Source organism: Caretta caretta, chromosome 19 (assembly GCF_965140235.1).
Source record: "Caretta caretta isolate rCarCar2 chromosome 19, rCarCar1.hap1, whole genome shotgun sequence".
Classification (NCBI taxonomy): Eukaryota; Metazoa; Chordata; order Testudines; family Cheloniidae; genus Caretta; species Caretta caretta.
In genome coordinates, this window is record NC_134224.1 from 8,203,487 (window position 1) to 8,215,872 (window position 12,386).

At 55.6% G+C, this 12,386-nt stretch overlaps 1 protein-coding gene across 2 annotated transcripts; it reads right to left on the reverse strand.

Moving 5' to 3' along the window:
• Positions 1-6: 6 nt before the first annotated feature.
• Positions 7-12,150, reverse strand: GALE (UDP-galactose-4-epimerase). 2 transcript variants are annotated; one of them, XM_048826120.2, is made up of 11 exons: positions 11,916-12,150; positions 6,239-6,365; positions 6,001-6,116; positions 5,144-5,257; positions 3,933-4,109; positions 3,188-3,301; positions 3,005-3,071; positions 2,760-2,845; positions 2,014-2,091; positions 1,635-1,749; positions 7-1,259 (listed from the first exon to the last, which is right to left on the reverse strand). In XM_048826120.2, exons 1-11 carry the CDS (start codon positions 12,012-12,014, stop codon positions 1,204-1,206), a joined length of 1,149 nt encoding a protein of 382 aa, XP_048682077.1. In that variant the 5' UTR covers positions 12,015-12,150; the 3' UTR covers positions 7-1,203. The 2 variants fall into 2 exon arrangements, with proteins under 2 accessions (XP_048682077.1, XP_048682078.1); XM_048826121.2 differs by having other exon boundaries at positions 6,239-6,388; positions 11,916-12,034.
• Positions 12,151-12,386: the final 236 nt, after the last annotated feature.

Sequence of the window (12,386 nt, forward strand, 5' to 3'; positions counted from 1 at the left end):
CCAAGATGTTGAGCTGGTCTCTTTAATGCAACGAGATACAGGGGCCCAGCGCCACCTCCTCTCTACGGTGGGAACGAGTTTGAATCGCGCTGGCCCCTGAGGCAAGTCAAAATCTCACCCCAGCCTTCGGTAGCATCAGTTATGAGCTGTAGGAAGTGCAAGTGGAACAGACTGGCCCATGGCCCCGGATCGCTCGCAGCGTTCTCTGTAATAAATAAAATCTTCAGGAGCTAGGAAAACAAACCGTTGCCCCGGGCAGGCTTCGGTGAGTCCGATTGTAAGCGAGTAGCTGCCGCAGCCACTTGCTGAGTGAGCTTGTAAACGTCTACAGGCACAAAGGGCTGGGAATGCGACTTTCCCATCATGTACACACTCTGTCCCACAAGAGTTATGGACTAAGCCGCGCCCGGCCGTTGAACGCCACAGAGCTAGCTCGGCAGTCTGCCCCAACAGACTCGTAAGCACCAGGCCCTGGCTCCTGAGTCCAACAGACACAATAAAAATCTCCTTTGGGCCCCTACAGGCAAGGGTGAGGGAACTGAGGCAGGGAGCAAACTGCTTCAGGGGGAAGGGAAAAGGCAGTGCACAAGCCCCGAAGGTGGAAGACCACCCCCAGGAGTGGGGAAGATGTTCCCCCACACATGGGGAAATAGGACCACAGGGGCAGGATGGGCTCGTACATACGAAAATGCTGAAGACATGGCCTGGCCCCTGGGAAGCAGCAGAGTGCATGTGGTGTCCTGTCCTTGTGAGGTAGGCAAGAGGGAAGGGCCCTTGCTCAGTGACCATCTCTGCGTTCAGGGCAGTGAGGGAGTAAGCCCCTTGGCGCTGGAGCCCAGCACGGCTTGGTGGGCTCTGTTCCTGCTCGGAGGGACTCCCCTGAATCGTGCTGCGATGTTTTAAACTGTGCTAAAGTTCTGCTAAATGCAGCCCAGCAGCTACGTGTGGATGGGGTCTGCTCAGCCCTCTGCTGCTGCAAAGCTGGGGGCTTCCCCCTCCCCGAGGCCAGGCCAGGGCCCAGACTGTTTCTTGACGGCCCTGTGCCATGAGAAAAGTCAGCTCCTGGTTAAAAGGTGGGAAAGTTTCACTGGCCCGGTACGACTCAGGCTGGCCCACCCCCGCAGAGAAAGCAACTGCAGCTCCCTGGGGGCTGAGGCTCCTGGCAGGCCGGCCCCAGCCTGGCTGCTCCCCGGGGCCGACGCTCTAGTTGTTGCTGAAGCCTGTGGGATTCTGCACCTGCCACCGCCACAAATCTTCACCTGCAAGAGAGGGAGAGAAACTCAGGCTGCGGCACCTGCTGAGGCTGGACTAAGCCAGCGGGGGAGAGGGCTGCAGGCTGTAACTCCGGGCTCAATGCAACAGGCTTGAGCCAAACCCTCTAGTTCCTGCAGGTGTGTCAGGGACGCTTAGCACCAAGCCCTGGAGCCTCTCATCCAGCCTCCCCCGAGCAGCAGCTCAGGGACCGGGACAAGGAAGAAGCTTTGGCAAGAGCTAAAGGGGGGTGGGGATAAATGGGCATAAGACTGAATGATGCCCTGCACGCCCCCCTCCCCACGGGGGTCACTGGGAGAGGCCAGAGGAGGCCCAGATAGAGCGAGGGGAGGTCAGAGCAAGCCCAGGGGAGTTGCACTTACACATCTTGTCCAGCCCGAAGGCAGCTTTCCAGCCCAGCTCCTGCTTGGCCAGGGCGGGGTCAGCGTAGCAGGCGGCGATGTCCCCCTCCCGCCGCGCAGTGATCTTGTACTTTATCTGAAAGGAAAGCAACACGTCAGGGGGGACGACCGTCCCGGAACTTCACCGCATGAGGGGCTGGGTGGGGGGGGACCCTGACTGCAGCACAGTCCCATGTAGCTAACAACCTGCCACAGGCCGGAAGCAGGGACAGCTGCCCTGGCTGCTGCTTTACCAGCGTAAGGGGGAGAAAGATGCCCTGGAAAGAGCTAGAGAACAGCCTTGAAAGCGCTGCTCAGGCAGGGCCAGGGGGCTGGGTAAGGCCTCGGGTTAGCACCGTACCTCTCTTCCTGATGCTTTCTCCATGGCTTTGATCATTTGCAGGACGGAGTAACCGCAGCCTGTGCCCAGGTTGTAGATCTGCAAGTAGGACAGGAAACTTGCTGGCTCTGGCCTTGCTCAGGGCCTGGGCTCCACCCAACCACAGCAGCCCAGCCCTCCAGTTTCACTACAGCACCAGGCCCCACCCTCAAATTGCCCTTGACTTCTGGGAGCTCAGCTTGAGACAGTGGGGGCTAGGGCGACTGGACAGCAAGTGTGAAAAATCAGGACAGGGGGTGAGGGGGGTAGTAGGAGACTATATAAGAAAAAGTCCCCAAAATCGGGACTGTCCCAAAAAAATCGGGATATCTGGTAACCCTAATGGGGCCTGATTTCTGATGAGCAGCTGCAGCTAACCGAGACTGTGGGCGCTTGCCTGTCCGAACGCTGGGGCCCAGCTGGCTCCAGGTGGGCTCCCAAATTCAGGGGCCACATGTGAAAGCTGGGCCCTGTCCAACCCCACCCCTGGCACTAACAACAGACTATAGACTCTTTTAACACACAGATAAGGTGCCTTACTCATTATTGCCCACAAGAGGGAGCAGGTCAAAATGCCTTTATAATCACACAGCGCTAGGGGTGTATATAATTCCCCTTGGGCGACAGCCCCTACTTTGGAATGGGGGCTCAGGCCGAAGGAGCTGGTTCAGCTGAGCCCACGTTAATGTCTGCTAATCCCCAACACCTGGATTAGAGCCATTTCCTACCTTGCAGCCACAATTTTCTTTCAGTTTCTTCAGAGCAGCGATGTGGCCTTTGGCTAGATCCACAACATGAATATAATCCCTGACACCTGCCAGGAAACAGGAGAATAATGAAAACCAGATCAGTTATGGAGCTGCTGGGAATGCACCAGGCAGCTCAGTCATCCTGGGCCACAGGGAGCCCGATTTAACAGGCACCATCCAACCTAACAGGATTTAAGATAAGCCAGAAACACTGGCCAGCCCACCTGTTCCGTCAGCTGTCTTATAATCGTCCCCAAAGACGCTCAGGTACTCCCGGCGCCCCACTGCCACCTGCACAAGGGAACAGGCTTGTGAGTTCAGTCTGCTCGCGTGAATCACAAAGGGAACCCGTACAGGGGCTCATACACAGAGCGCTAGTTAAAGACAGTCTGCAAGTCTGCTCATACCTGAGCAACGTAGGGCATCAGATTGTTGGGGATTCCCTGGGGATCTTCTCCGATTCTTCCTGACTCATGGGCTCCGATGGGATTGAAATACCGGAGGAGAATGGCATTCCAGTCCTGGGAGAGAGACAGTGCCGCTCAGACACTCTGCCTAGGAAGCGCAAACAGGGCCCCAGGAAGCCGCTAGGATTCTTATGGCTCATGCAGCACCCCCTGCCATTCCCCCCACCCACTGTTCAAAGGACCCCTGGAATATGAACACAGATGTGTGAACATTGCCTGGTTCGTCTACCCATCTCCCATCCATATCCCAAGCCTTGAGAGAGTTCTGGTGGGAAACAGAAGGCCCAGATTTCCTAGTCCCCTGGGGAAACCCATCGCTGGGAATGGGTCACTCAATGGAGAATTAACCCCTCATGCAGTTTGCTCCCTACAGGAGCAGCAAAGGCCTTGGCCTCTACACTCCCCAGATCCCAATCCTCGTGGGTTCCACATTAGGGGGCCAGTATGTGTGTGTCCCCTAACTCCTCTGCATGAGCAGAGCTGGGGCTTCTGAGGCTTTCAGCTGTGCTGCAGGAGTGGCTGATCCCCTTCCCCAGGGGCTAGAGGAGATCTGTGTATGGAGGGGGGCCATGAGTGCTGGGGAGACACTTCAGACTTAGATCCCAGCTGAGGGGAAGCCCAACCTACTGGGTTCCCAGTCTCCCTGGTTCAAGGGTGTGCACAGGACTGAGTGGGTGCTTCTTACCTTCTCAGCCTTGCACAGGTCTCGTATCATCTCCTCAATGAAGTACTTGGATTTGCCATAGGGGTTGGTGCAGCCCCCAACCGGGTGGTTCTCATCCAGCGGGAGGTAGGCAGGGTCTCCGTACACCGTGGCCGAGCTGCTGAACACAACGTCCCTCACCCCGTGTGCTTTCATTGTCTGAGAGGGGAAAGCAAGTACCCGTCCAGTGTCGAGCCACAGGGAGAGCCTCTCCCGTGTGCTCGGCAACGGGTAGCTCTACGTCCATGCTAGCGAGTACTGAACTGCCCACTAACAACAGCGCACGTGTGCAAAGAGCCCTTTATAAAGGGAATGAAACAAACTGATGTATAGCCAACCCATCTGGGTACTAGACCACCTACCACTGAAATGCAGCCACCTCTGGGGTGAAACTCAGCAGCTCTTTAACAGCGCCCACCAACACGGAGTAAATGATTTTGGACAGGAAGTCAGGAATGCTGCTGCCAACTGAAACAACTGGGGGAATTTAGGGAGGCAGAACAGAACTTCAAAATGTAACTTGGGTTAAACTGGGACTAACACCCTGACTCTTACCAACCGTTATTGATGCTGGGGACCATTAATAATCTCGCTCAACCAGAACCTTGGTTTTGCATCACATCCATGGCACAGCGCCCCCTAGTGCCATGCTGGGGTCAGTTCTGACTCGGAAGAGCCATCTACTGGCTCACTGCACCTCGGCAGTGCTTAGGCTTTCCTGAGAAACCACCTTCTCAGCACCGCTGACTACAGCAGGCCAGGGTCACAGTCTACTAAGCATACTAATTTGACCGTGAACTGGGGGAAGAGATCCTGAGGGTTCTTCCCAGGCAGAAAGAAGGGTTTTTCCATCCCTCCCCCTCTCTCACACTAATTACCCTCCAGGCTTTCTCCTCTGCTCTCCTGTATGCAGCTGATACCCCCTTGTTGTAATTCTGTATGTGGGTAGGTGTCAGCCTGCATGAGCCCCTACTTGCCTGGAACTCTAAGTAATAGAGGGCACAGGGTTACCCCCACAGCTGGGCTTACTCCCTGGATCTTCACTCCCCATGATCACTACGTGGGGCACACACACAGCTCCCTGGGATCTCCCCACAGGGTCTGTCTGCATCCCCAGCCTCTTGTGCCTTTGAGCCCTTTGCACTGGGGCTGTTCTGGGTACTCCAGTGCCCTGCCTCAAGAGCTCTACTTACCTCCAGCAGTCGAATGGTCCCTGTGAGGTTCACCTTGTAATAGTCCAGCGGTTTCTGAACAGACTCCCCAACGGCCTTCAGCCCTGCAAAGTGCATCACAGCTGAAAAATGGTGCTGCAAGGAAACAAGAGGGCAAGTGTCAGTGACGGCTGGGAAAGAACTTTGGGTTAATGACACCAGCAAAAAGCCCCTAGGGCTGGTTGGAAATTTTCTGTCAAAACTGTTTTTTGACAGAAAATTGGGTTTTTGACTAAACAAAATGTCTCTACAAAAAGTGTCTGCTTTCCACAGAAAAATTCGACTTCTGGTCAAAAGAACCCCAACACCTGAAAACCTCCAAATTTTGATTTGGAAATACCACCATAGTGGCTCCTGGGAGTTGTAGTTCAGGGGCCTCATGCTCCCATTCTTCTCTATGGCCCATGTTCCCCAGCCAGACTACATCTCCCATGGTGCACTATGGCAAGCCAGCAAGAAGGGAGACTATTGTGTGTCAAGAGAGGTGTATGCCTCCAGCCCATAGAGAACAGGAACATGAGGCATCCAAACTACCAGGAAGCCCTGCTGTAACAGTCCCAAAGCCATATTTTTGGTTTGCATCCTGCTTCTGGCAGGAATTTTTCAAGTTTTTGATTTATTGCCAAAAATGCTGAAATTTTCCATGAGGGGAAATAAAAAAAAGAATTTTCTGACCAGCCCTAAAGCCTCCCTGTGTTCCATGCAATTGCTTGTCTCGCTGCTCCGGTCTAGAAATACCATCCTGCGCCCTCGGCACCTGTTCCAAACAGCTTCCCCATCAGCACAGCACCTTGCGCAGCAGGAAATGCATATCCCCCCTTCCCCAGCAGTGTGCTCACCTTCTGAAAGAGATCCCGCAGAGCTGCCTCGTCAAGGATATCCAGCTCCTGAAAAAGAATCTTCTTGCCCACAATCTCCTGCACACGCTGTAGGCTTTCGGGAAGAGCATCTCCCCCTGGGGAGACAGGTTATTCTGTAACGCCAGGAGAGATCAGGCTTTGACAATGGGCACTCAAGTGGGACTGAGGGTCACCAGAGGCCACAGGATGACAGGACAGAGCCCAGGGATGGCATTACCTCGGATGGCATTGTGGAAGTTATCGATCACCACAGGGATATAGCCGGCTTCCACCAGCTCCAGCACGCAGTGGCTGCCGATGTACCCAGCTCCACCCGTCACAAGGATCTTCTCTGCCATCCTCGCCTGAGATGGGACGGGAAAACCCACTGAGTGGGATGACAAATGGAGAGAATGGCATGAAACGGGCAATCTTGGGGGCCGGACACTGCAGTGACAGGAACCTTAGAAATGATTAGACAGAGGGAGCAAAGGAATTGCCTTAGTAGTTCCAACCTATGGGTCCATCTAGCCAGGATCCCACCTCTGGCAATGACCAATTCTAGATCACTGAAGAGTGTGACCTGTCCAGAGGGTAACTCGCTAACCCAGGCAGTTAGGCATCTAAATACCTCTAAAAATCTGGCCCTTCGTGCTTGTCTTATGCCCTGAATTGTGAGGGTTTATCTCCAGTCCCCTGGAATGGTCATCCAAGGAACAGCTCGTTCTTTTTTGAACCCTACTAAGATCTTGGCATCATTGATACCTAGTGGCAAGGAGTCCCACAGGCTAATTTCACATCATGTACAAATGGATTCAGGTTTAATTGTGTTGCCTCACAATGTAACTGATGGCCCTCTTGTTCTCATACTATGAGGAAGGGTAAATAGGAGCACCTGGTCTACTTTCTCTTGCCCATTCTTTGATTTATATTCTTCTATAATGTCCCCTTTAGTTTTCCCCCCCTCTCAAAACTAAACACTCCTAATCTTTAGGCCAGGGGTCGGCAACCTTTGAGAAGTGGTGTGCCAAGTCTTCATTAATTTAAGGTTTCACATGCCAGTAATAAGTTTTACATTTACAGGACCCCCCCCCCCCCCGACGGAACCCCAGACCAGCAGTAGGCCGGCTGCGGGCTGAGCGGGGCGGGCAGCCGGGACCCTGGCTGGCAGGGGCCAGCAGACAGAACCCCAGACCAGCAGCAGGCGGGCAGCGGGCTGAGCAGGGCCGGTGGCTAGGACCCCAGCTGCCAGGGGCCTGCAGATGGAACCCCAGACCCAGCAGTCCGGCAGTGGGCTGAGCGGGGCTGGCAGCCAGGACCCCGGCTGGCAGGGGCCGGCAGATGGAACCCCAGACCCAGCAGTCCGGCAGTGGGCTGAGCGGGGCTGGCGGCCAGGACCCCGGCTGGCAGGGGCCAGCAGACGGAACCCCAGACCCAGCAGCAGGCTGGCAGCGGGCTGAGCGGGGCCAGTGGCCGGGATCCTGGCTGGCAGCAGAGTGCCGCTGAAAATCAACTTGCAGACCCCTGTGTTAGGTTCTCTTTCCATGACCTGATCATTCCCATCGCCCACCTCCGGGCCCCTTCTGATTTCTGCTGTGGCCTCTGTGGGAAGGGGGGGGGGGTCACCAGAACTGAGCAGAACATTCAGGACCAGTTAGATAGACATTTACTAAGCACATGTGAGAACCTCATGGAAATCTGAAAAACACTCCTCCTGGGAGCAATTCCACCTGCGTGGAGTTTTCCTGAGGGAGAGGGTTTATGAGATGTCAAGGCCTCCAAAGCACTTAGCAAACGCTCATAATTACCCCTGCGAAGAAGGATTTATTTCCATTTTTTGCAGATGGGGAAACGGGCAGAGACTTCCCCAAGATCACATGATGTGTCAGTATCGGTCTGGGATTTCCTGTGCTCAGACCACTAGCACATGCTGCCTCGCATGAACATGAACTCATTCTGAGGTTAGTCACCTGCTTGACATCACAACCAGTCCCACAGCAGCCAACAAGGGCGTCGCCAAGGGAGGATTAGAGCTTGAGCCAGACCAGATGAGCTCCGAAAAATAAAGCTCTCTTTGCCATGCAAGTGAACCAGACAGCAAAGCACGGGTAGACATCCAGATGCCCTACCCTGCCACAAATGCAGGATTGGCCCTGACAGACTCCAGCCCCAGGTGGGGGAGAAAAGCAGCATAAATCTACACCCAGGTTAGCCCCATCCCAGAATGGAAAAGGTAGGGACTATGGAACTACAGCAAACCACCTGCTCTGTATCTAGCCAAAGAAACAAACAAGCCCTGGCTCATTTCACTGCAGAGAGAGCCCTGCCTTACAAGAGGAGCAGGGACCCAGCTGAGGGTCCTTGGCCAGCTGGGGGAAGAGGCTCTTTCCTTGAGCAGCCAGCGGGGGATCTTGAGGAAGGAGGCAGCAGAGTCAAATCACTTCTTCTCTCTGAAGTGGGGAAAGTAGGTTCTGCAGAGGGGCTGCCAGCGAAGCTGTTCTCCCCCACTCTTCAGGGTGTAGCTTATTCAAGCAGTCTCACTTAGGAGTCAAAGGTTACCTTCCACATTGGAGAAAGGGGTCTGAGTCCTTTGTATGCCCTCCGCCAGGTCCCCGCAGGAAAAGAGGCTCCAGAGAGCTGGAGCTGGGAAGGTCTCTGACCTGGCGGGAATGACTAAGTCTATGGGGAGATCCACCCTCTTTTACCCAAGAACAAACATTAGCTGCTTGTCTGTGCGGTCTCAAACAGCCAGCCATCAGGAAACACACTCCAGCCTTGCCTCACACACAGGCCGCTCGGAAGTGCCCACAGTTTAGTTGTAAATGCCCTGATGCCAAATTGGCACCGCCTACCTGATTCATTCCTCCTGCTCAAGGAGGCTTCTGTCCTGCTGCTCTCAAGGGAGCAGGAAAGGCCTGAGCAGGAAGTGATGCAAGGGGCTCCTTCTTCAATGGACTCTGTTAACAAACAGATCCACTTTCTTCGAGGCTGGACAGCGGGAGGCCCCACATACAGACTCTGATAGTAAAAGGAGGCTGCATGGGCTAAAGCCAGGAAATACCTCGAGGTCTGGCCTGGTCTTCCCCTCCCGGCGCCTAGCAGCACAGTCCAATCAGCTATCGCCTGAGGCCCCTAATGGAGGTATGTAGCCGCAGGGCCTGCCCCTGACTCAGGTGTGTGTAAAGCACTCACTGGCACCTGGCAATTCCGGCTCTGCAACACAGCTTGAGTCCCTGCTATCAGCTCTCCCTTCCAAGGCAGTTCCCATTCTCCCTCCTTTTCAGACAGCATTTAACTATCCAGATTAAGGCTCCTCACACACCTAAGCACACATACCACCACCACTGGCATGGATTTTGCACCAATTACGGGATTACTAGCATCCCTTGCTTTATTAGGTTGTACAGTCCCTTGATGGGAGGCTCGTACGTTATCCAGTGAGAGGGACGGCTAGCCCCCAAAGCCATTCCCTTTGCTCTATGCATCTGGGTGTTTAAATATCCCTAATGTAAATCCAGGCACCAGCCTCCATCACAGACTATGAGCTGGAACCAAGCAGCTATTGAAATCCTGAGCTACCAGCTACTGTACAAAACTCTTGCTTATTGACTCACTTAAGCCTAAGGCATCACATCTGCATGCTGGGCTGGTTCAAAACAAGGACTGGAACCTTCAGGCTGACACGTCATGTAGGAGACTGATTTGATTTCTTTTTCTAAGTCGTTTTACAGGAAAGGTCTGAAACGTGAGCTCAGCATCCGCTTTCAATGGGCGCAGCTGCTGGGAGGAAGGGGGTACAGCACACAGCACATGACAAATGCAAATCTCCACCTGCCATGTGTACTTTCTCCACCTTCAGCAAACCTCTCCAGGAAAGAGGAAATGGGTAAAAGAGTAACAGGGAAACCTGAACCGTCTGCAGTCAGCTGCATGGAGAGGACAGTCTTTTGCTTATGTTGCTATATAATGAATTAAGGGGAAGAAAAAAAAACCTCCAAACATGTAAACCAAATCCTCTGATTACATAACTTAAGTTGAATATGGGGCCCAGGAATAGGGATTCCTAGCCCTGCCACTGACTCTCTGTGGGAATTAGACAGGTGACCTAACTTCTCTGTGCTTCTGTTTCGCCATGTGTAAAATGGGATAATGGTACCTACCTCCCGGGGTGTTCTGAAGCTTTGTTAACGTTTGTAAAGAACTCTGCACTTAGAACAGGGCAAAGGATTATTTCAGTGTGCTCCTGTTCTGTTTTTCTCTCCCACCTGCCTGAACAGAACCCTTCTCTCCCTGCCACACAATTCAGTTATCTTCTTGCTGTATGAAAAGCTCTCATTTATACCTGGCTACCGACAAGTCACTTTCCAGACTGCCCGAGTTCCTACACATTCCACTAAACCTCCCTCAGCAAAGCTACAACAGGGCCCTTTGCTCCCTCATGGGTGTATCCTGTGCCAGCTGGTCCTGTTTACTCTGTGGGTCTAACTCCATTATAGGCCCCAGACCCGCCTGGGGGTTCTAACAACCCTATTATTATTTGGCTGTATTTCGCACCCAGCCAGGCATGCCCACCCTGCCACCTCAACCACCCACAAAAGCTCAGTTAGGGTCCAAAGCAGGTTTTCAGCCTGTTCCCTCTGCGGGAGGCGATCACCCTCTAAGCTGTGCTGGGAGACTGAGCTGGAACCTACTGACCCCTCCGACCCGGGGATGGCAAATGCTACCGCTGCCTAAATCCCTGTTTCGGGACAGAACAAAACTAATTTGCCTAGCAGGACCAACAGGCTCCCTGTCCAGCAGGGGGGTGAATGGGGCCACGTGGTCAGGCAGTCGGACTGTGCCGGCTGATTAGAGGGACCGGAGCCTGCCTTCCGGGAGGCGATATGGGAAGGTCAGTGACAGCCACACCTTGAGCCCCTTGCTGGCCTGGAACAGCGGGTATGAGGCGCGAATGGCCTTTGCCATGGGTCTGTGCTTTGGGAGGGGACCCCTGAGCGGAGCCTCCCTGGAAAGAGCCTGGCTGCAGCCAGTGTTCCCAGGGCTCAGCCCCTCTCGCTGTGCCTCGGGGAGGCAGCGTGGGCAGCACCGGACCCCTTGCTCAGATGGCCCCGCGCCCCCCATGCCCTGGTAGCAGCGGTGGATGCGGAGGGGCAGGGTTCGAATTCACCCCAAGAGCCCACTTCTCTCACCAGGGGTGTCAGTGCTCCGGGAGGGGCCCAACTCTACTGGGGCAGCCTCCCCCCACCGACCCCTGCACTAACCGACTCCCACACCGACTAGCCAGGATCCCTGCCCCCCACCCACAAGCCAGCACCCTCCCCATTACCCCCTACGCTAGCCAGGATCCTGACCCCCACCCACTAGCCAGCACCCCCCCCCCATTGCCCCCTATGCTAGCCAGGATCCAGACCCCCACCCACTAGCCAGCACCCCCCCCCATTGCCCCCTACGCAAGCCAGGATCCTGACCCCCACCCACTCGCCAGCACCCTCCCCATTACCCCCTACGCTAGCCAGGATCCTGACCCCCACCCACTCGCCAGCACCCCCCCCATTGCCCCCTACGCTAGCCAGGATCCTGACCCCCACCCACTCGCCAGCACCCTCCCCATTACCCCCTACGCTAGCCAGGATCCTGACCCCCACCCACTCGCCAGCACCCTCCCCATTACCCCCTACGCTAGCCAGGATCCTGACCCCCACCCACTCGCCAGCACCCTCCCCATTACCCCCTACGCTAGCCAGGATCCTGACCCCCACCCACTCGCCAGCACCCCCCCCCATTGCCCCCTACGCTAGCCAGGATCCCCTCCCCCAGGATGCCCCCCATCGACCCCCGCACTAGGCGGCACCCCCCATTTGGCGAGGCCCCCGGGCTGAGCCCTCGCCCCTCCCGTCCCCGGCAGGGTCACTCACCGCAGCCCTCTGGGCTCTTCCCGGCTCTCGCTGGGGCGCGGCCCCTTTAAGATAAGACGCCCCGCCCCGGGCCTCAGGGACACGCAGCCGCTTCCCCATGGGAACGTGTCACTCCCGCCCCCACGGTACGGGCGCGCGACATGGCCAAAACGAGCCAAACGCGGAGCTCTGGATCAAACCACTTGGCCCGGGGCGCGGAGGGACACGGGGAAGGGAGCTACAGATTGGTTCAGACCATCGCTAGCTGTGGAGGGCGAGAAAGGGCTTCGACCAAACCACCCTAGCTATTACGGGGGGGGACGGACAAGAAGGGGAAATTGGATGAAACCATTCCTTCCTCCGAAGGGGGTGGTAGCCTGCAGTACTGCACTCAGAACTGGGGTCAGGCCATTGTCCTGCCCCCAGGACTTGGCCTCGGGATTTTTGCAGCCTCCCCTTTGCAATGGGGAGGCAGCTGGGCCCTGCATGCTC

Coding starts and splice junctions, on each gene's coding strand:
- GALE (XM_048826120.2), bottom strand. CDS start 12,014: ATGGGGAAGCGGCTGCGTGTCCCTGAGGCCCGGGGCGGGGCGTCTTAT. Junction 5,258..6,000: donor TGCGGGATCTCTTTCAGAAG/GTGAGCACACTG, acceptor GTTTCCTTGCAG/CACCATTTTTCAGCTGTGAT. Junction 1,750..2,013: donor AGAAAGCATCAGGAAGAGAG/GTACGGTGCTAA, acceptor CTTTCCTTTCAG/ATAAAGTACAAGATCACTGC.